We start from the raw sequence: 24482 nt of genomic DNA on the forward strand, positions 1-24482 counted from the left end.
GCATAAGCAAGTAAAAGTGTTTGTAAGAAAAAAAAAATAATTTTCTCTTGAACATAGATGTTAGTATCATTGGGATTAAACAAGAGATTCAGACAAAAATGACATTGTATCCTTTATTTAAAAAGTGTGCTAAAGATTTCTTAAATAAAAAGTGTTTTTCTTAATAATAAAAAATTTGGAGGTAGAACAACAAGCTCAAGCTCTTTTTTCCCCTCCAGGTTTTATTATAAAAGCACTTTCACTTTAAAAACCTTCCTTTTTTAGAAAAGGGTAAAAACATGATATGTACTTTAGGCCTTACTGCATCAAATCTGAAAGGACGGGGAAGTGGTACCTTGATTAAAAAGCCCTACCGGTGAGAAAGACAGTCAGTCAGTCAACAACTTTTATTGACTGAACACTGGTATGAGTTTGGCTCTGAAGCACTCGCCCAGCTTGTCCTGCAGGTCTTGCAAAGGTAGAGCCAGAAGAGTGAAGCACAGTTCGAGGATACTTAGCAGCCGTGGCTTGTGATATGGTTTGCTGAAAAGTAATAAGATAGATCAAAACACTTAATGACACAAAAAATACACATTAAAATAGCTCTAGGTGAGCTGTAGTTTAAAAAGAAAGACCTGCAACCTAACAAACTGAAATACACTTTTCAAGAAAGAAAAAAATAAATGCTCATTTAATAGAAAGAGTAAGATCTTTTCCTTTCTTATCTGTAAAACACTTTTTAGAATACAAAGTGCTAAACTTCCAGTTAACTAAGTATTTTAAGCTTTTATCATCTTAGTCTTATTTCAAGGTTGGCTTGTTTTACTATTTTACCATACTGTTCACAATTTTCCCCTGTAGTGCCAATTTTCCTTTTGAAGTATTTGTTACTTCAAAAGGCAGTCCCTGAAAGATCTTTGAAAATAAAAGGTTTGCAATTTTATCAAGAAGTAATTTTCTGCCCATAAAACTAGCCACCTTAGTGTAATAAACCATATTCATTCTGCTTTTTATCAAGGTAAATTCTCTTCCTTCTCAAATTAACTCAAGACCAACACTTAAGATTTTTAATTGCAGAACTGGTACACAGTATGTATCTGCAGGCCTGTCACAGTTATTACATTTTTGCAGGTTAGCTTTTGCGAACAGTAGTTCAGGTGCTTTCCTAGTCACAAAATCTGAATCCAGAAATTGTTCCTAATGAAATAATTACCACACTGAATCTCTAAACTCCTAAGAACATAAAATTTAAACATTAATTTCTGCATAGGAACCCAAATTCTTGAATTCTTCTATGTGAAGCAAGCCACATGGCTGTGAATCACAGGAGGAGATGGGGGCCTTTTCTGCTTTTGGTACTGCCGTGATGGTGAGGAGATTGAGGGTGTTTGGGGAGTTGGGAGGAGACAGAGCCAGGACAGGTGACCCAAACCTAAGGGATATTCCAGACCATGTGGCACCAAGCTCAGAGTATAAAGTGGGGACAAGAAACAGGAAAGGGGGGGACATTTGTGGTGATGTCATTTGTCTTCCCAAGTAACCATTTTGCATGATGGGGCCTGGCTCTCCTGTAGATGGCCGAACACCTGCCAGTGCATGGGAAGCACTGAATTAATTCCCTGGTTTGCTTTGCTTGTGTGCACAGCCTTTGCTTTCCCTATTACACTGTCTTTTTCTCAGCCCGTAAGTTCTCCTGCTTTCACCCTTCCGATTCTCTTCCCAAACTCTCTGGTGGGGGAGTGATTGAGTGGCTGTGTGAGGCTTGGCTGCTGCCTGGGGTTAAACCATGACATCTCCTCACCAGTGCCTTCTACACAAAGACACAAAGTCACAAAGTACTGTTTGCTGTTTTCAACAGGCCTAAAGTCTAATTTGTCTAGCTTTGTCTAATACCTCTTCGCAAGGTAATTTTCTTCAAACTATTACCAGATGTGTTGTAATAAAAATACTTTAAGAACATAAATACACAATCTGATTTACCTGAGTGACTGGATGATGCTTCTCAACAATAACTGAACTCATGGGTGGAGCAACTCCCATCACTGCTAAACTCCCAGAAGCTCTGGATTTTTGTCCCATATCAGCTCGGCCTGTGATTCGAGCAGTGATTGTTCTTCCTGCTTTCTGTTGTGCAGATGTTATTACTTTTGGCATGGACTATAAAAAAAAATTAAAAATTAATTAGTAAAAAATTCTAAACATAATATTTACAATGCTAGGTGTTTCTGCTCAGTTTTATCTACCACATGCCCAAATGGAACATGTGATGTTGCAGGTAGTCCAATTACATCACACAGGACTGAATTTGCTCCACCTGGCTGCAACCAGGATTACTCCATTTTTTCTACTTGTGCGATAGCATTTCAAGTAAATGACTTCTGTTCTGAGGGAAATAAGACTAATTTGACAAAAATCAAGAAGCATGGATAGTTTAGCTTTGCTGGCTGACTGCATGCTTGAGTGACAGCTGAAGGTACTTCCATCATTGTGGAAAACCTTTCTAGCAATGACAGAGCAGATAATAAAAAAGCTCCCATGCATACAAAAATGCATCTTTCTCTGACAGCTGACAGCAAACTCTGTCAAATATGGAAAAGAAAGGAGGGCAGTTTAGCGCAAAGCACAGAAAAGGGAATGAGGGAGAAATTTCAAAGTGCAGGATAATGAGACAAGGATATGAGCACTTTCCATGACAAAAGTCAAACACCAATTATTGCTGTTGCACTATACCTGAGTGCACTCTTCTATTCTTCACTTTCCCACACTGCCCTACCTAAAAACAGAATTTAAAACTGCTCCTAGCATAAATGAGTTTATGTAACATAAATGAGCATTTTCAACCTAGTGTCTTCATACTGCTATGTAAACTCTACGGCAGTGTCCTCAATTACATACCTGTGTTGCTCTGAGAAATGCACAAATAACAATACCCAAACTAATATTTGTTATGATTATGTCCTAAAAGAAGAAAAAAAGTTAACTTTAGCATGTTACCAGTTTTTGCGTTGATGTCACACCAGATCCTGATGTTGTGCTAGTGATGATAACTGGAGAATCAGAATCTAGCCTGGTCTCAGGAGTGCTTGCATGAGCCAGGTGGCAACAAAACTGAAAAGAAACCAGTTTATACAGAATGAGTACTACTTTCTAGAAAATACGGTTTTACTCCTTAGATGGCCAGTTTTCTCACCATCCCAATTACCCTTTTAATTGCAATGTCTTTGCAGATATTTTACCTCCAGTGTTACTGTTTATTGTCTAATATAAAATTACTTGTCTAAAATTTGTAGAAATGGTGTGAATAACATTTGTCACTATTAGAATGAAAAGTAAGGAGACAGGCATGCACATCATCTCTGTTCTAACCTACTCTCTAGCATGATACTGTTTTACAGTGGCAAAGTTTTGAGGATGACTCCAGGGCAGGTCCAAAACAACCATGCTACTAGATGATGATCAGGTTAAGTTGTTATGACAGGACAATAAGCTGAGTTCCCTTAATGTCTGTAGGTGTTACCCTCCTAAAAAAGGAGTCTGAAGTCAAGCCAGCTTTTCATGTTTTGAGAACATACTAAATTCAAGTTTATAAAAAAAATGCCTCTTAACAGCTTTTTTTCCAGAGAGAACCTTAGAGAGCAAATTATACCTATTGTAGTGACCTTGTCTTCATTAGTTTAATGCATTTTCACTAAAATAAAAAAGAGCTTAAGGAAAGTACAGCAAGCCACAGCAGCTGTGCCCCATTCACAGTGTAGTCTGAACACATCTGAACTCTCTTCAAAAAAGCGCCAATCAAAGTATTTCTCTTTTGTCACTAGGAAATACAGTTCTGTTCCAGCTACATGCTTACCATGTTTTCCACCTGAACAGCAGCTGCTGGTGGAGGTGGTGGTGAGCGTTGATTATATTGTGAAGGAGGTGGCCTTCCTGCACCAGTGGTTGCATGATCATTTCTCCTACTTTCTGTATCTATTATTAGAAACACAAAGTAATGGGATAAGCACATAATCCAGCTCATCCTAAGAGGTGGAGATATGGGGGAAGATAAGTTACAATGAAAATTTTATTATTTCTTTGGGATTTCTGTATAATCTAATAGAAAAGAGCAGGCTGTTCTTTATAGAGGTAGGTAGACAGATATAAACAAACATTCCTGTATTTTGCCCTCTTTTGAGATGCTTATAAATGTTTTTCAAGGGGCTAGTTTCTCTATGTCTCAACATCCCTGTGGCACATGTCACCTACTTGTAGTGCAAAGAACTGAGGTTCATCCTACGGCTTGCCAAAACTAAAATCAGTGTGCAAGTGGTGCTCTTATCCCTAAGAGAGAAAATCCAGTCTAGGTAGTAAAACACAAAGGTCATTTGCTCATTCCAGGAACTAGAGTGACACCATGTGGTAGTTGTGTTTGGTTTTTTAAATTAGCGGAAATAAGAAGGAAAAATAAAAGGCAGGTGCTTCAAATCTGTGCAATACTTGTAGACGTCAAGAGTAAAAGGGTACTAGAATGTGCATTTTGTACATATCTATGTGTGTACACACACATTAAGCTTAAGCACGGACAGGACCAATGCACAGTTATACATCAGTAAGATCTGATCTATTTTACTGGAGGAAAACAATATTAGGACTTTTATAAGCAAAAACTTATGAATTCCTGTGGTGTCAGTGTTCCTTTAAATACATGAAGAGGTTAAAAATAATCTTAATATACTACTAAGTAATTAGGCAGGTAACTTTAGCACCATCAACACTGACACTAAATATTATGAAGCCATCAAGTTTGTGACACATGCACACTATTAACTGTAATGATATATGATAGGTATTTTATCTGTAGATTTTGTGTATATTAAATGTATATTAAAATAACCAAATAATAAATTTGTAAAGGGGTGAAATTCTGCATTTTATGTCCAGTGACAGTAGGTGGCACTGCAGTGTTCATATAAATTTATAATTGCTGACTGGTTCTGGCACATGGAAGTTTTGATGTCCACAGATCAAAAGACTAGAAACAAATCACAATAATCTTCTCTGATGTTTGCAGTCCTCCAGTGTCCTGATCACTGTTCTACCTGATTAAGAATGCAGATCAACAGTTGTTCAACCATATTAAATAATTATGTAACTAACTACATTAAAACCACCATCTGGCTGTAAGCAAAACATAGTATGATGGCTGGGGCAGGAGAGAAGGTGGTACCAGAGGTGGTGGAAGCTGATGATCTGCTCAGGACCGAGGACAAAAGAGTCTGTGAAATGTTATGAAGCCTGATTAAAAAGCATAATAGTGGATACACAAATAAATGAGTTATGGGTACCCTAACATGCAGCACAACAAAATCTCATGCAGCACAACAAAATCTTTAGGTGTTGTGCTGGTGTAGAGTTTCAGTTCCAGCTTTTTAGTAAAAATCAAGCAAAATTTTGGGTCCATGAAAATAAAGGATTGGTCACAACTATTATAGAGCTCAGTTTTCTTTATTTCCTTACTATTTACTCTCATTTTTATAGGTCTACAGAAACAATGCTTTCACACCAGTCAATAAACCTTCATTATTAGGGAGACCTGGTGTCTGTTGCATGCTTTTTTAAAACAACAGACAAACAAATAAAAGATAATGCTTCAAGATAGAATAATTCTTAATTAATAACACCGTGAAAAACAAAGTACTTGGGAAATGCCCTGTAATTTTATTCCCAAACCCAGTATCTTCAATAAATCATTCACTCTTAACATTCTACCTATACTGATCCTAAATTTTTACTAGCACACAGCTACACTTTGCTAACGGCATATTAATTTCTTAAGCAACTGCACAAATACCATTTATGTTTAACAGGCTTAGACAGCTGCTTAGGTTAAGTATCTTCTTACATCTTCTTCAGGTTTTTATTTTCTCTGTCTATCATTTTGGTGGAGAATTTCTCTCAAGTAGTTCAGAAACTTCTGTATAAGACTGTTAAATTTAGCAACTGAAGTTACTTGTCTAAGGCTATTAACCACTGCCAGTACAGACAGCTGTTGAGCCACACATATAGCTGTGGCACTCCTGCTGGCACAGCTATTTTCTCTTTAACCTAGGTTGCTCCATCAGCACAAATTGGTTCCCACTGCTATGGCTTGTCTCAGTCTGAGAGAGTGATTTCATTGTACCTGTAAGCATGTGCAGCACTTCCCTGTGTAGCTGCACAGGTTTTACAGATATGCTGCTGATAAAAATAGACTGGTATTTCCTGTTCTGACATGGAGTTACATCTAAATTCAGAACCCAAGAGATTTGCTTGCCCTTTTTACACTCAAAAGCAGGATTAAGAAAGAAGGGAGACCTGTCTGGGAAAAGCTGATTCATGGCACACTGAGATTCCAGAGTAAAAAGGAATTTTCAGGATTTTGTCTAAATGCTCCATAACCTCGCATTTTAAGAAGTTTGCCACCTTTGACTTCCTTTCCTGCCTTCAGCTGGAATTTACCAGTTTCCCAGCAATGTGGGATGAAGAGAACATGTTCCTTCTTTCAGCTACAGCTGTATGAAGTCCAGCCTCAGAGTACTTCTCAAAATATTCAACAGGACATTTTAAAGCAATAAAAGTTAATTAAACTCTGTATTGCCAAAAATTCTCAAATTAAAAAAAAAAAAGAGAAAAGGAACTCCATTAAAACAAACAAACCAAAAATCCCGAACAAATCCAACAAAAATGCACACACGCTACCAGATTAAACCTGCTAGTCATACTAACCAGGATCTGGCCTACTGTCCTTGCTTTGAAACATGGTCATTGCTTCCAGATTCAAAGCACATACACCACGCATAAAGGCTTTCTTCATCGTGTCTTCATACTGATCTCTTTCACTATGCAGTTGCAGAAGCTCAGATCTTGTCAGTTCCAAAGCAGCAGTTAACTACAAAACAGATTAAGGAAACAAGTCTCTCTTACTTCTGAATGCAAACTATAAACACATTCATCAATTAATTTCAAAACTAATTTACTATATTTACAAAGACAGAGGTTTTCACTTGAAAACCTCTGCTTCACCAGAGATTAACAGCTCACTGTAATTTCTTTGTAGTACAGCACAATATTAATAATATAGCATATTAAGGAGAAGACTATTCAAAAGATATAGGACTGTCAGACTCTACCTAAGCAGAAATATATCTTTGCAAACTTTTGTCTTTTAGAAGTTGGCATCTGGCACAGATCTCTGCAGAAATATGGGTTCATTCAACAGAAGAGCAAGTCTTCTCTGATAATGATTTAAGTATAAGGGTAAATTTTCATCACCAGTGTCTCTTCTCTACATACTGTAAAAAACTAAAAATACTGAGAAAAGATCAGATCAAGTTACTACTTACGGTTTTTGTGCTGTTAAGATACATTTGGTAAGCCTGTTCTTAAAATTCTAGGTTTAATTTCTTGCTGAAATACAAACTTCTTGAAAGTGATACTTTAAAACTGATTATTTAGCGTGCACCAATGCACAGGTTGAAAATTTCACCTTAAGCTCTGAAAATTCCTTAACAAGCTTAATCAGCAAGCTAAAGAAAAATCAAACTTAATTTCAGCCTTTAACAGAATAGCTATTACAGGAAAAAAATATCATACTCATCATGATCATTCAAAGTAATAATGGTCTTCTATTTGCATTGTCTCCTTCATTAAGACCTCAAAATGCACAGCTCATACTAACAGAATGCTGTTAGAAAACAAATGGCATTCCCATTAGTAGGCAAACAGAGATTTGCCTTATTTCAGGAAGGCACAACTTATTTCATCTGTGTATGCAGATTGGCAACATTTTATATCGGGTGCAAGAAAAAAAGGCATGTCTAAAAACATTACAAAGATCTTAGATCCATTCAGATCTTCTTGCATACTTGGGAGCTCTGTTCTACTGGAAAATACTCGTGTTTGTTAGGTTTGCTGAGACAGACATCCTTTGGAGGAACAGGGGTTGGGAGTCAAGGAGCAAAAGAAGAACAAAAAATTGATTTTACCTCTGCAATTTTTGCTTCAAAATCATTGGTGAGCTGAACACATACATCTTCTGCTTTTAACTGACAGGCTCTTGCTACTTTGTCTTTCCATTTTTCTTCACTAACAGAGCGCCATGCAGCCCACACTTTCTTCATCAAAGCTGTCTGGAAATGTTTATCTGCCATTCTAATTGCATATTCCTTAGGAAGTAAATACAAACACATAACAAAAAAGTTCTGGGTTGATAAAAAGCTCAGTACTTTACTGTGGATGCTTGTTTTACAGCTTATTACACAGACCACAGTAGGAGCCCCTTAACTGAGTCCCAGGTCCTGCAGTGAAGTGTTACACAAGCAGCATCAGCTGCTCAGTGTTGCCTCTGCACATGTGCCAATGCACGTTACTCTCCTCACCATGAGAAACCGTGTTTGGGAGCTCCTAGGCTATACACAACAGTGGTCTTACTCTTAGTTTAATGACACCCAAACAACAACCTCACATACACAGTGTAAAAAGACATATGAAGCCATTTGTTGGGTATGTGGCACATTTGGATTCACTGTAAGAATCATATAAAAACTGCTGTCACAAAGACTGCAGGTAGTTATCATAAAACTTACATTTTGAATAAATTTAGACTTCAGGATTGTTTAAAAACTACTTTAAAACAACTCTACTATTCTAGTCTATTTCAAAATAGTCAGCAGACAACAGATTTTTTCCCATTCCAGAGAGTATTCTGACAGCAACATTCCTTTTAGAACTGATCTTTTCAAACTGTTATTTGTCAAACACATCAAAATAGAAACACCATGATTTCTTCAAACTGTAAAAAGAAGTGCAGCAGCTCTGACTCTTTTGAGTTCAGAGGTTTAATTTTCACAGCATTTTGATTTTGTGCACATACCTCTTGTTTGGCTTTAACATGCTGAATCCGCCACAGTGTAAACTTTCTCATCAATGCTACTCTCTCCTTTTGCTTTTCTAATGCTTGGGTCAAGTTAGTAATTACCTGCAAAAATATTCATTAACACTATTTCATTATCTATGATCACTGTAAGATCAAAGATAATGTACTTTATGTCTCACTTATTTTTCACTTAAAGCACTTGCTTTTAACAGATGCTTTCTACTGAAATTTCCCCTTACTCTAATCAAATAAGAAACAAGGATCTAAGTTCAAATGAGAAGTAAAATTCCTGTGGCTTTGACACTCAGATTGTGGTACTTCCATGTTATAGTTTTAGGAAAAGTTGAACTGAGTTATTTCCTCCTACATTTGATGGTTTCTGAACTACTTTCTCATAATTAAATGTTACCACAGCATAACATCAGAAGAATGTCTTATTTCAAAGAGACTTTTAATGAATCAGAAACATTTATATTAGAAGTTTTCTTCACTTGTCTGAACAGAATAAACAAGCTAAGTTGTTGCTATAAACCAGAAAAACCTTATTAGAAATTGTTACTCTCTTTAAAAGATCACATGAAAGATACTATATAAGCTTCAAGCAATTAAAACGTTTGAGAGGCAAGATGTCATACTGGACAGAGACTGCAACCCAGCAATCTCTGAATTTAATGACTACACATGAAGAGCTGAGGTTCCCCAACTAAAAGCCAGCTATGATGCAAATTTGGTAGACCAAATCTGAATATTACTCCCTACTTCTGCCTAACTTCTTAAGCTAGATTCTGCCATCAGTCATATATGTGCAACTCTAATGGTCAACAGTGGGACTCAGGGGAATAATGCAAAGTTATTTTAACTACTGCATAAACACTGTTGAGAACAAGATTTTATGACAATACATGCTAGCATATGTTAACATTATATTCCATTTGTTACAAGTAATAATTATTGAATATACACTAATTAAATGAACGATAACTAAAATTAAAATAGAAAACAAATTAAATTGATATATTAATTACTTTTGTTGAAAAAGTATCATAAAAATCAATTTTCAATGCTGCATACATACTGCTACACATTAGAAGTCTTAGCCTAAGTCTATTTTTGTTAATCAGCATATTTTTGCAAATAAATTAGATTCTTATTACACATTGTAAATCTTAATTCTTTACAATGTGTAATAAGAGTCTAATACTTCTAATATTTGTGGGGCTGATGGACTCTGGTTTATGTCCATATGAGGATACAGGAGATTTCATAATTATGGAATGATATGCAGAAGCATGGAAGCACTGCCACCTTCCATTCAGGTGGTAGCAATAGTAATTTTCTATTCACATGTTTGGGGATTTTTCCTTAGAATCAGAACTTTAAAACTGGCTGAAGAAACAATTTCTTTGGCAGCAGATAATGAAATAGAGCTTTCAAAGTATCACTGAGAATTATGGTACATTAAATATGACTGACATACAATGACAGCCAAGAGAATTAGATGTTTGAAAGTTATAGGCTGAAATAGCCATGCACAAGGTACTAATTACATGGTATAAGACTAATCCAGTTATTGTAATGTTACAACATTTATATTTGCTTGGTCTTTAAGATTAGTGTGTTTTCTAGACGAACATAGAACACTATCTTCATTCACATTTTAACTCTTGTAATGTATGTTTTTTGAAAATTTAAGTAGGAATTAGAAACCCAAACTCCATTAAGTGTTCTCAAGTACTAGGTAATATTTTCAGGGTAGCAGAAAGAAAACTTATTTATGTTGGGTGATTGCAAAACTGCCAAGATTTTATATCCACTTTCACACTTCTAGTTAATATTCAAGTTGTTTGCACTGTTGCCAGCAGGAAAGTGTAAACCAGAGACTCCAAATGTCCAATCTTAAGAATATGTACAAATGTCAAATTCCTAAGAATCTTAAAATAGAGGCTCCTCAACATTTAAAACTGAGGAAAACCAATCTAATGATTGAAAATTTAGAGGCTTTTGAAATATAAGAGCTAATAAACTCACCTACGCCTGTGTAAGTTCTTCATGAAATACATGAGAAACAAGACTAGACTCTAGATTTAAGAAACAAACAATGCAAAACATAGCACATATGATGTGCTTTCATTGTTAGTATAAACAACTCTATTAGCAACCATGATTATTTTTCTACTATACAGTCTGAATGTATTATTTACTTCTCTATGTTACTTACTTTAAAAAAATGTTGTTCAAAGAGATGGACCAAAAAATTTAGTGTAGATATTTTTAAACAGAGAGGAACTGTTAAAATATGAAATTGAGTTACTACCTCATCTTTCCTGCTAATAGAGATTTCATAAGTACGAAGTAACTCTTTCAGGTTTTCCATCTCATTCTGCAGTTGTTTCACTTGTGTGTCATGTTTCTCTTTCTCTTGACTCATTTGAAGCTTGTGTTGTTGAATCAAATTAAGTTCCCAAGTTTTCAGTTCAGTCAGAATATTCGTCTGAAAAGTTAAAAGGATGACAGTAATGCAATGAGTTTATTTCCTCTCTATAATTTTCATCTTAAAACACTTAGCAATTAAGAAGACACATATATTTGCAGTGATACCTTCATTACACAGGCTGTGTACAGCTGTATTACCACATAAAATGAGCTACTGAATCATGATATCAGCACTTCCCTAATGGAGACAGTTATTCCAAAGTTTTTTGAAAAAAGATATTCTGTGCTACACATGCTTATGTGCAATATGCAACAACAACAAAAAATACCATTCTCTCAGCAATCACACTGAAACTTCTCCTGCACTAACTCTACAATACAATGATATCTGTGAATGATTTTTAAGGATTCCATACAATATAAATACCTTAAGACTTCCACTCCAGAGATCAACTATATTTTCTATTTGAGTGACTTTTCCATCTGGTGAAGTTAATTCCATCACTGTGGTTTTGCTGACTTCTCCTGGACCATGTGTGGAAGAAGTTGTTTCTGGAAGAGCAGGTTGTTCCATACCGGCCTGCTTCACTGATGTTGAGACTAAAAATGAAACAAGAAAATAAGAACTGACACTCTGGAAAGGCTGACTGGTCCACACTTTGGATGGAAGTCAGAAGACATACAATGGCAAAAAGGAAATAAAATATTTATAACACCAGAAATGTCCTTTACCCACATAAGAAAAACCAATCCAATTCTAATACAAGCTTTCTGGACACACATATTTAAGCTGACAATCCAATTGTAACATAAGTAAATTCAAAAGTAGTGCTCCCTTAAAATACAGTATCTTAATATACGTTAATTTGAAAGAGAATGATCACAGCAACCACCAAAAATACAGCCAGAAATACCATCTCTAAGTGAAGGCTTCTTGACAATTAACATCTCAGGTAAACCATCTACTAACTTCTGCCTTCTTTCTCAATGAGCCTGTAAACACCAGAGGTCTGTGCTGTTCCTTTACAAATTCACAAAGCAGCCTGTGGATATATTTTGATGTTAATACATACCTGCATGCATTTTTCTTAAAGCCTTAAATTTGTTCATCTAATTAGCATTCAAGCAATTTGAGAAAGGACATATCTACCATTAATTTATATAATGCCTGATACAAAAAATCCTCACTTTAAGGAGCTGTGGTACCACTAAAGCTAGTTTGCATGCATTTGAGCTGATAATAAAGTTAATATTTAAGTAAACTTGGGAAGTAAAATATTGGCTTATATTTAGTTATTCCTTACAGAAAATTTGTTATTAGAGTTGACAACTGAATAAAAGAAAATTAGAAGAAATATTAGCAGATTCCTGCTAATAACAACAAACACAACAACTTCAAAAAAATACTCTCTTTTTTCATAAACAGAAAACCTCCAACATTTTAGTCTTCACTTCTGAAAACAGGTAATGTCTGATGGGTACTATTTTTTGATTCAATCAAGAAGAATTAAGTTTATCTGTCACAAAGCAGTATCTTCAGTGAACACTAGAAAAGTGTGTTTTGAATTTATTTAAGGCAGAGCCTGATGGTTGATATTCCTTTACAGTTATTTTTACTGTTAGGTCTCCTTTCTTAAGGAAATGAGAAGAGCTGTCTGGCTAATACTCTGCCACAAAACTACTACACTCATGCTCCAAAACAAAAGGGAAACAAGGAAGAACTGCGATGCAGAAGCAGTTACAACTGCTTTTTGATATTTCTCCCAATACACAACCACACATCATAAAATTAACACCAGCTTGAGCTAAAGGAGTGCCATCTAACACACCATTTCTACAGACTAAATGTTCTCCCCTATAGCAAAAGCAAAAGACCATAAAGAGATTATTCCCCATGACAAAGTAAATTAAAATCAGGCTTTAGCTTTTTGTCATTGTTTCTCCTGAAAATGACAGAAGTATTGCTAAAGTAGTGGCAGAATTTGAATACTTGTTGCTTTTAAAAATGTCCAAAGTACATGATATGCCAGACAGATGATCCAGATTACTTGAAATACATCTAATTTCTGTGAGGAAGAATCTGGCTGGCATATGACAATAGAATTATCTGACACTGTTACCATTGTCAAACATTCACAGTTCTGTCCTTCACCACTTTTCCCCAGTCCTGTATGTCACTCCTTCCTTCAGCTGTAACATGAAATGCATGAAGCTTTGTTTTTATTTTTAAACTTCTACTACTTGGTTAGACTACACAGAACAGTTTGTAAGATACCTTAAAAAACCCAACAGAATAAAATGTAACCAATCAAAACAGGATATTAAAATAGGCTAAGAACTGCCACAGTCTGAGAATCACAATATTACTAGTTCATCACTACCTTCCCCCTTAATTCTCCCTAGGAACAGATTATCCTAACACAGCTTTCATTTCTCTCATTTACCATAGGATGTATAATATCTTCACTGAATCCACCAAATGTATCTGTTACATGTTTATAACATCATCTTATGAAATTCATCTTAGCCTTCCAGTATTGCCATAATTTTCTACAGTTGCACACACATTAATTTAATTCTTATTTCTAATGCTCTCCTTCTGTCACCTCTACTCCCTCCATAGAGTTATATGATGTCACTCAGTTACAGTGCACTAAGGTACCAAGGATACTGGAACCATTTGGATATGATAAGTATAGAAATGCACTTTATTTAATAATCTCCACACCCATTTACTGCAACAAATCTCTAGACAGAGGTAATGAAATTAGCTGTTTATCCAGATGTCTGTTACTACAGTTGAGCTTTTCTGTGTTGTTCTAGTATCTGAGTTTTTCTGCTTTTATTAAGTAAATAAGCTCTGACACTGTTCTCACACATTAGATGCTATTAGTGGCCCAAGCTGAGCACAGCAATTTGCTAAAATGTTCTAAGAAGTTTAATGGATATATACTGAGGACTAGAAGGCTTGAAGAGAAGGATTTTTCCACTCTTTGGGTATGAGTCATCATTGCACATCTCTGCAACAAATAATTTACTGCTCCAGTCTTAGTAATTTTCAAATTTAATCAACTAAACTGATAACAAGAACAGGAAATGAAGTTTTATGTTTCAAAGTTTAAAAACATTTGGACATTGAACTGAATTGAATAGTACAGCATGTTTATTCCAATTACTTCTCTTATCTGACTGAAAGCTGTTAAGGAAGATACCATGTATACTTACATTTTCTGCAACAAATAGAGATTACCAGTAATCAGAGTTCTACCACCATGATGGTAGCATCCAGACCAAAGAACATTTCATAACCAGAACTTCATTTCAGAAGGCATCACATGGCATTGAAAACTCTGTCGGTTCCAATACCATCACATGGAGAAGGGGAAAATACATTGTAAACTTGAGAAGCTCTGCAGAAGAGCAAACTTTCAGATTTTAACTCCATCCTCAGCACATTCATTCATTTTGTTTTACAGTTATAGGACACTAACCTATTAATTTACGATTTTGTTATTTAAAAACAGTAGCAGCATTAGAGCCAAATGTCAAAAAGCCTGATTTCTAGTATGAACAAGTAAGCAGTGCCAAAAGAATGAAGTTTAACAAAAAAATTAACTGTCCTTCAGAAAAAAACCTGGTAAACAATCCCACCTGATCAGCATTAGAGGTAGAGTATTAAGCTTGAATTTAAGCATTAGAGGTATAGTATTAAACTTAAAGTTTTCTCATTGTTCATTCAAGTCATGTTATTACCATAATGAAAAAAAGAAGATATTCTCAGGGCATTAACACTGTGGCCAGCACTACTTCAATACATAATCACCATCAATCAATAGTAGTGATTATATAGAAGAGTTCAAGATTTTGATCAGATCTTCTCCTCAAAGCTGAAATAACCTTTTTACAACTAGATTGTTTCCAGCTCTATCTCTAGGAGGTATGACCCATCTCTCTAACAGACTGAGAAGACACAGTGATATTTTGGACAGCAAACACATATTTTGATAAAGTAGCGAAGCAAAGGAAACTTTTTTATAGCATTTTAATTGACAGAAGCAGGATGAATCTGTGTAAATATTATTCCCATCTCTTGTGTTCTCTGGGAAGTTCAGAAGCACCTTTTTTACTGTCTTTAATCACTTTTTTCCATTCTATGAATGGAAAGAGATCTGTGAACTGCTGCAGTGTGTGTCACTCTTCCATGGGGTGCAGTCCTGCAAGGACAGGCTGCTCCAGTGTGGGTGCCCCGCGGTGTCACAAGTCCTACCAGGAAACCTGCTGCAGCATGGGCTCCTCTCTCCACAGGTTGGCAGCTCCCTGCTCCAGTGTGGGCTTCCCATGAGGTCACAGTCCCCTCTCAGACATCCACCTGCTCCAGCATAGGTCTGTTTCCTCCATGGGCTGCAGGTGAATCCCTGCACCCCCTGACCTCCATGGGCTGCAGAGGCACAGCTGTCTCACCATGGGCTGCAGGGCCTGGAGCACCCCCTGTCCCAGCCTCTCCAGTGACCTTGGTGTGTACAGAGCTGTTCCTCTCACATATTCTCACTCTCGCTCTTCTGTGGTCACTATTACAACGATGCAAAACTTCTTTTTCTTCTCAAATCTCTTATCACAGAAGCATTACCACCATTTCAAATTGCCTCAGCCTTGGCCAGCTGCACTCCCATCCTTTGGAGCTTCCAGAGCTCTGGTGGACATGGAGGAGGCTTCTGGCAGCTTCTTATAGAAGCCACCCCTGTAGAACCACCACTACTAAAGTTTGGCCATGCAAACCCAATGCAGCCCAGAAAAAAAAAAAAAAAAAAGTAAGAGCAGAGTTACAGGGAGACAGGAGACTCTTTTGGGTGGCTGGCTACAATTTTCAGACAAATACGATAAAAAATAAAGTCACGTACCAAAAAAGCACAAGAGTCTTTGATTCTGATATTCTTTCCTATGAACAGCAGTATTACACATCACAAAAAAATCCCTTACAAGACAATATTCCACTCAAACTGGGAGACAAAACTCTAAGCAGAGAGCACTGAGGACAATATCCAAATTAAAATTTGCTCCATCTTATAGTTCCACATAGCTGAGTTTGAAATTTTGTACTGTTTTAAGAGCATCAACTCAGGCTGAGAAACAGTTCCAACAGCTGACATTAACTGCTCTACAAATCAAGAGTTTTGCAAGTGTACTTGAATCCTGACAATCTGTGACTTATAATGTGACTGATCAACAATGGAAGAAGATCCAGAGCAGATAAGTACTCTGCTCATGGAGCTCTGGAAAGAATACAGAGAGTAACCATAGCTGCTTTAAAGGAAGCTGAAGTAATCTCAGCACAGGAAGGGGCTCTGGGTGGCCTTTTTTTCTCACAAAAGGCTGCACCATTTGAGGGAATCAACTGGTTGTGTAAGTGGCCTTAGCTAAGCGTGAACGCGGAACGCATTTCTGTGCTACCCAGAGAAGCATGGCTTGAGCCAGCACACAGCATAAAAAAAAGCAAACAGCAAAATGAACTTTCAACATAGCAACAGACTTGAGCTGGCTTTAACCCACACACACTGTCTCAGCAGGTGGGGACAGCTCGTGCCGTGACAGTTCATGTACAGCTTGTCATGACAAGTTCCTATACAGAGACTGGCAGCAGGAGTCACAGCTCACTGCAATCTGCAGTGTACTGCAGTGTACTGCAGACATTCTGTGGTTTGACATTTTGCTGTAATGTTCACCTAAGTTCTGCTCAGACTTTGGCTAACTCACAGCTCATGCTAAGGCCTGGTGTATCCTAGGAGTGTGCCATAAGGTCAAGGCAAGATATGATGGACAGAAGGGCTAAAGGTAATCATGCAGCTGTCATCACCTACCACTCACTATCTCCTGCAGCCTTAATCCTTCCACACAGATTGTCTAGCAGCTGCTTTAGAACCTAAAAACCTAAAGAAATAGTATTGACCAACCTTCCAAGTTGGAAGGTACAAGTATGTCACTTGTTCCTCTAAACAGCAGACATAAAGCCGTCCACAAGGGTTATAAAAGTGAAAACAAAAAGATAGCTAAATATATTTAATATTAAATAGAATGATAAAGAATACAAGTTAGTTTAAAGTAAGTTTTGCCTGATAATGCTTAGCTTCCTAGAAAAGAAATAATGCAGGTGTATTTGTTTACAATTTCTTCTGAAGCAAAATTAACAGCAAAGCAAAATTCTCAATCTAAATGCTAGTGACAGAAGCAAACAAGACAATTAAAAATATCCGTGTTACTAATGCATCACAAGACCCTAAGTTTAGTGTCTTGTGATGCATTAGTAACATGGATAAATAAAATACCAAGAAATAAATTAAAATTAGAATAACAGGATTGAATTAAAAAAGTAAGAATGAAATTCATGCAGTGACATGATTAGTCATTACACAAAGCCCTTTTAAGGTAATCCTCCCTTTCATTGAATCATTGTTTCTATATGTTTCTAAATTTCTCTATCACAGCCCTAACAGCTTGAGCAAAACCAGCTGTGACACATCAAATGTCAATCAAGTATACTGTAAGTAAGGGTATCCCTTTTTCTGTTATTACACCAACCATCTTTAAACATCAGCCCCACAAAACACAAAGAACTGCCAGCACATCAACACTGTCATCTGAAAGTGATGCCAGAGAGAGAACTCTTCAGGGAATATGCCTTCCTACATTTCTTGTGCAAAATGCAAATGTACTACAAACGACATGCATGTATTTTTCAAACTGAAGCTATTAAAAAAATATAAGTCATCAAAGTTGTATCATTGTTCATGTAAGCTCAACACATAGCCTTGGGCGTACTACCTGGAGTATTATGGTGAGTGGCATAACCTGTTAACCTGTAAATTCTTTCAGATGGTCTCTTTTCTGAGGCAGGTTCAGGAAACTTTGAGACACACTGCTCAAACTTCGGAGTCACTACAGTATAACGAAACAGCTCTTCATATTCATCCTGTTGCAAAGTGGTGACAAAGAATTATAAAACTATAATTACATTTTTAAAAATTAGGCATATGTAAAAAGAAGTCCATATTGTTTTCTATAATTTTGAGAGGTTTCTTTTTAATTACTATGGTGTAAACAGAGAGGATTTCCCCTAAAGCTGCAAAAGTGACTTGTTTTCCCACAATGACTATAATAATTTAACTTTCATTTGTTTAATGTTCACATTCCTTCTGATTACAACTAAATGCACTGCAATAGCTGCACAGAAAGACTCTATGAGATTCCAGCATTGGATACTTCAATAGGCATCTAAAACAAGAACTGGAAAAAAACTCCAGTCCCAGATCATCTAAGTTATCAATCAGCCCTTATTATTTCTAATGACTACTAGTAGTGCTTCAAAGAAAAACATGTATTTTTATAGCCATGACAAAGATGCTACTGAACACAGTCACACTTCACACTCTGTAACATTGCAATTTCTCTGGTGGAAGTTGTAAAGCCAATCATCAAAAGTGATTTGATTATACACAAGTTTTTTTAGAGAGGATATAATTATTCTCACCTTATTTATTTTTAAAATTATACAGGTACATGGAATGTGTATATATAACTTAGAAAGAAGCTTTCCTATTAAGAAGCTAAAAACCTATCTAACTGGTATGTGGCATTATGCTATACACCCAAGTAAGCCAATTAATATTTTTTTGAAACCTCCTAATGAAAGAGATTTTCAGGATGAAGGTATTCAGTGTTCATTGTGAAACCGTAAACAATCTGTATTATAACTTAAACATGCAATCTAGTAATTAAACAAGTACCACTACTAGTTACTTACTACAACAAATCCACTAATTAAAGCTTTGGAAAACAATGCCCATTGGAAAACATTTTACCAGGTCACTAGCAGTTATTTTTACTTCACTTAGTATTATCATATTAGTTCTGTTATTAGTTCTGTTATATCATATTAGAATCCTAATTAGGTCAAACCTCAAAAACCAAGTGTGAATTCAAAAATTAATTTCCTCTTAAACCTGGGGGAAGTTAGAGGGAAAACAATCAATGAAAGGTATCAATTACATGCAATATGTTTTTGAATCTAACAACTGAAAAGGATAATACTTCAAAACTCTCAGTGTAACTTTTTTGTGTTTCAACTAATTAGAGAATTTAAGAAGCTAGGTTTGGTACATTTAATCTGCATTCTAATTTCCATTTAAATGTTCATTTCCCATCTTCTAATCTATCACGTTCAAAGTAGAAGCCTACATAAATGTATATGAAGCTACAGAATTACAAATACATGATGTATCTTCACAATCCATGTAAAAGGTATAATTACCTGCAAATCAACAAGTTACTAATTTTTCTACAGACATCTTTCTAAATGTATACAGTTTAAATTTTGTAAGATATCAAAAGAAGAAAACAGATATCTTTAGATCTGTTACTCAATCAGGAACTGCATGGAACCATACAAAACTCCCTGCAGCAAAATCTCATCTGAGTAAAAAAGCAAATAAAGCCTTAACTAAAAAAAATGAAATGATTCTGCCGATGTTAGATCACACCTCTGTCTTCTTCTAAGAGATCATGCAACCAAATAGCAACTTAAAACTAATTCTTCCCAACAAACAAGATAGCTCTCAGACAGAACTGATACAGCTGCTTCCATGATCAATTCAAAGGACCTAGTAGGTTAGATGTCAGATGCAAGTGGGTGTCTCACGTTGAGTCACCCAATTTATTCACTATCACACAATATGTCTTACTATAGACATGCTTAGCATTCAAAATATGGGTATCAAGTTATGTCAGGAGATTTTTTCCAAGTTCTAATTCTTTTATTAATACTCAAAGAATCCAATCTGTACAGGAATACGCACTCTTACGCGCCAACAGAAAGTGTCAATAAACAGCATCCAGTGACAAATCTGGAAATAAATGTTTATAAATTACAATATTACAACACTGTTGAAATGAAGTTGAAAGGCAAATATTAAAGAAAGCACAGTATCCTAGTTCTAATCAGAAACTTAAGACACACAAAAAAGAATCCTGGAGACAGCAGTGGGAATATGTATGGAAACACTGAGTGATTAAGTGTATTACCTCAATCTTAAATGCTCCATAACAAGTATGCCGCAACTGGAATGCAATATTGACCAGTACATTTAAAATAAAACCATAATAAAATTAAAAACATATCTTTGGTATATTATTGTCGTTCTGCTTTTAACAGAACTTTCAAGCTGTTCTGTCAACTGCAAGTAATTCTGTTAATGTATGAAACTACAGGAATGTAATTCTATGACCTGAAGGTCTGTGGAGTTTTGACTATTTAATGCTTTGATTTTGTAGAAGATGTAGTGATGCAATGAACAAATGGCACAAAAAACCCAACCAGATGTTTTTTGATAATTTTTTTCTATTTTTTAAATTAAAATCTACAGATACTGCAAAGGATTGTAGTCAAGGTTACTAGACAATATGACAAGAACAGAGTGAATGGATAAAGTCTTGCATAACAATTATAAGTAATGGACATTCTCTAAGAGCCAGTGGATTTCTTTGTCATGAAAAAGTAATGAGCTGGCCTCTATTTAAAAGCAACATGTTATTAAAAAGGCCCAAACAAAGAAAATAGAACAGACTTTCCAAAATTATCTAAATGGAGTATTGTAGTTCCCTGTCAACATTCCTATTGATCAGCTGTGACCTCAGTGCTACCAGGGGTAGCTTTGGGCTTGTGTAGTTTGGAGAAAAAGAGGCTAAGGGGCCTTGTTGCTCTGTTCAGCTTCCTGAGCAGGGGAAGTGAGAAGAGATTCCCTGGGAGAAGATCCCATCTCGTCTCCCTAGGACCCAGTGATGGAATGAGTGGGAATGGTTCAAAATTGTGTTGGGGAGGATCAGATTTGACATTAGGAAGCATTTCTTTACAGAGAGGGCAATCAAACACTGGAATGGGCTTCCCCTCGAGGGAGAGTGTTGGATGCCAGGAGCCTGTCACTGTTTAAGATGCATTTGCACAATGCCCTGTAATAACATGCTTTAACTTTTGCTCAGCCACAAAATGGTCAGGCAGTTTGGCCAACAATTGATATGGAACACTTCCAGCTGAGCTATTCTTCTCTAGACATGTTCTCATTCACAAAACAGTCACCCATCAGTATAAGTTTATTGTTATCTACCAGGTGGCCTTAGAGCCTCCTTGATAATCACAACCAGGTCATAACAGAAATTTCTGGTCCTTCAAAATTTGTAGCATGATGCTTTTATCTTGTTCTCTGACTACAAAAAGCATTGCAAACACACATGCATTACTATTCCTAGACAAAGATTATGAAAACTTATCCATGAGATACAAGCACAAATAGAGATGTACATGAATGTGGAAATTAATTGCCCCATAGAAAGTTATTTTAAAGGTACAAGTCAATCCAAATTGTAAAAAAAGAAAGAAGAAAACCCCTTAATTAAACAGTGTTGCTACTGTGTATGCCCATTTCACTACGTGAACAATGTGGAGATGCACTTCTACAGGGCAACTAGCAAAATATGTTATTGCCAAAACCGCCCTGGTTTGGACTGTATCCTACCGAAGGAAAAAAATCACACAATCTACTATGCAAATAGGAATAAACAATTATTAAATTATGAAAATCTGCTGCTTTCAAAAGAATGGTACAAAGACTTTATCCAGTATCATTGCATCCTCTTGAAAGCATGACGAGAACAGAAAAGGCAACCCCCAGTATTATAGTTACAGAATGTCCTAATGTATTTGATGCAGCAAGTAAAAAAAAAAACAAACCAAAAAGCAATAATTTCCTTTCTGTGATTAACTTGGCCATAATACTACTCCAAGGAAAATAAATCCATTTAAAAAAATTCAGTTTTTACAAAACTGAATCATGGGGAAAGCCTAAAATATAGTTAGTCTTCATCTCTCAAAAGTCATGGGTTTCTATCCCACTGTGTCAAATTCTGACTTCTTGATAAGACTTAACACAAATAAAGAATAACACTAGGAAAAAAAGCTGAGAAAACTACCTATTTTACTTGCAGCAGATTGAAGTCTATAGTTTAGGTAAGAATTTTTACATAAAGTTCTTGTGAAATGCACAGAAATGGAATCTACCTGAACGTATTTTAGTATCAGTATTTTTTGCAGTCTACTTAGTTTCTTTTCACTAATATTTTTATTATTTTCCTATGTACATAAAATAGAAAAAAAGATGAACATTTAGTTAGATTTCCTCACAGTTATCCTCTACCAAATAAAATGCCATGACAGTAAATCAAATTATATTGCCTTTGTCCTACCTGAGGATCTGAAGAAACAGAACTGTCCTGAACAAAGTCATTTGGGAAAACTGGACTTGTGCTTTTCTCCTCATCAGATGACATTCTGCACAAAGTAAGTCTATAAAACAGTAGAAGCTGAACTTCATTTTTCAGTTTCAGTACATAAATATATATTCACCAACATTTTCCCCAGAAACAGATCCTGCTGTTACAACTGGATCAATGCCCATTCTGTGCATTAAACTGATTGAATAGTCTCATTATATAATGCTGGAAATGCTCTGATCCAAACCATACTCAATATAATGTAAATATTTTCACTAACTTATAAGAGAACAAGAAAAGACCCCAAAGCAACAATGTCCGTTGTTGCAGTTACAGATATACTCCTGTGTCATTTTTATTCACACTGTATTGCCTTTTAGCTTATCAGGCTGTTTCAGTATAAAATTCCTACAGAGCAACATAAGAATGTATAAGCTACACTGTGCCCACCCACTATGTTACCTCAGCCACAGCCCAAGATAAGACAGTGCCCTGAACACTCCTGTTCGATACCATGAATCTCACTGGTCAACATCAGTCTCCCATCACTATTTTGAGTTTCAGGCCCAGGAACATGAACAGCTATGGAAGGACAAGTAACGCCTTGGGTTCAATAAATATCAATCATTCCAGCAATTTCTTGGCAAGACAGTGAGGCATTCTTTGCATATTTGGGAAGTAGGCAATGTTGAAGAATTGATAATAAGCTTGAAGACCTTGTGAAAGATATATGTATCTTTTAATCTAATACAGCCTCATATAGGTCTTTCAGTGAAGAACTGAAGCTCTTGTGGTAAGATTTGACAGAATAAAGGGAAAAGGACTCTAAAGAATATGGCAGAGGAGGGAAAGATGAATTACAAAATGAGGGGAAACTGAGTATAAAGCAGGGTGAGTTTTTTAATGAATGAATGGCAGAGTGATACAGGTGCCTGATGCACACGAAAGACAATTAGACACACTGACTAAGGAGTTGTTAGGAGAGAAGGCATACCACCATAAATAACCAGAGGAACTGACTGATGGTACAGTGTAGCAAACAACTTGCAAGGAAAAATTATTTTTAGAGAGATCTTTACAACTGTCAATTATAATATTCTTGTTTTTTAAACAGATGCATTTTCTGACAGAAATGTAAATTTTAAATTGCTAGTTGTACCATCATAAAACTGGCAGGAATATCCTACTTAAACACCATCAATGTTTCTCAAAGTATCAAACCCCCCACATAGTTCTCTATATAGGAATACAGATAGAAATTAATTTTCCTTTTGCTCTTTGAGCTGTTCTATATACTGATTCTTCCTGCACCACAAAAGATCTCTCTGCCATGGATATTTTTACACCTTTCAGAATGACAAGCTCATTTCTGTGCAGATGATGGATGTTTAAAAAACAATGTAAAGATAGTTTCAAATGCTGAGATTTCCTGTAGCTCAAGGTTCAAAAGATCATCATCTTCCTACGTCCTTCAGAACCTTCATATACCAGCCACATTTTTAAAGTATAAAAATGGAGTCTAATGAAGGTTTACTTTGTACTTTTTATTCCTGTACATCTAGGAGTAGATAACAGAAGAAATACTACCTTCATCAGCTCCACTTTTTTCATTGCCTCCTGGTCTGATAATTTTCTCCTTTCCTCTCTCACATGAGTTATTCCTTATATATATCCTTGGTTTTAGCCTCTCTACATAAGGAAACAGCTCTATACTAGCACTCTACCTTCTTCAAGCTGATAAAGTCTTTCAATACCAAAAAACACTTCTGCAATCCTAAAAAGTCAACTTCAATTTCATATGCATTCCTACACAGTTTCTCAAATCGTGGACCCTGACTACTCTAAAAACCCTGGATCTATTCAA

General features: G+C 36.0%; 1 protein-coding gene across 5 annotated transcripts in view; it reads right to left on the reverse strand.

The window, feature by feature from the left end:
• POC5 (POC5 centriolar protein) overlaps window positions 1–24482 on the reverse strand; it is a 35353-nt gene that overhangs the window by 7565 nt on the left and 3306 nt on the right. For 2 of the 5 annotated variants that reach the window (XM_058823726.1, XM_058823727.1), the window contains exons 2-12: window positions 22592–22691; window positions 18122–18269; window positions 11733–11905; window positions 11187–11363; window positions 8870–8974; window positions 7983–8162; window positions 6724–6886; window positions 3830–3948; window positions 2974–3087; window positions 1960–2136; window positions 335–522 (exon numbers count right to left, since the gene is read on the reverse strand). In XM_058823726.1, coding sequence (XP_058679709.1) covers window positions 373–522; window positions 1960–2136; window positions 2974–3087; window positions 3830–3948; window positions 6724–6886; window positions 7983–8162; window positions 8870–8974; window positions 11187–11363; window positions 11733–11905; window positions 18122–18269; window positions 22592–22675 — 1590 coding nt within the window. In that variant the 5' untranslated portion in view covers window positions 22676–22691 and the 3' untranslated portion in view covers window positions 335–372. Of the gene's footprint in view, window positions 1–218; window positions 523–1959; window positions 2137–2973; window positions 3088–3829; window positions 3949–6723; window positions 6887–7982; window positions 8163–8869; window positions 8975–11186; window positions 11364–11732; window positions 11906–12219; window positions 12349–18121; window positions 18270–22591; window positions 22692–24482 lie in introns of those variants that run through there. The other 3 variants (XM_058823725.1, XM_058823728.1, XM_058823729.1) reach the window with 3 other exon arrangements.

The sequence above is a fragment of the Ammospiza caudacuta genome, chromosome Z, assembly GCF_027887145.1.
Source record: "Ammospiza caudacuta isolate bAmmCau1 chromosome Z, bAmmCau1.pri, whole genome shotgun sequence".
NCBI lineage: Eukaryota > Metazoa > Chordata > Aves > Passeriformes > Passerellidae > Ammospiza > Ammospiza caudacuta.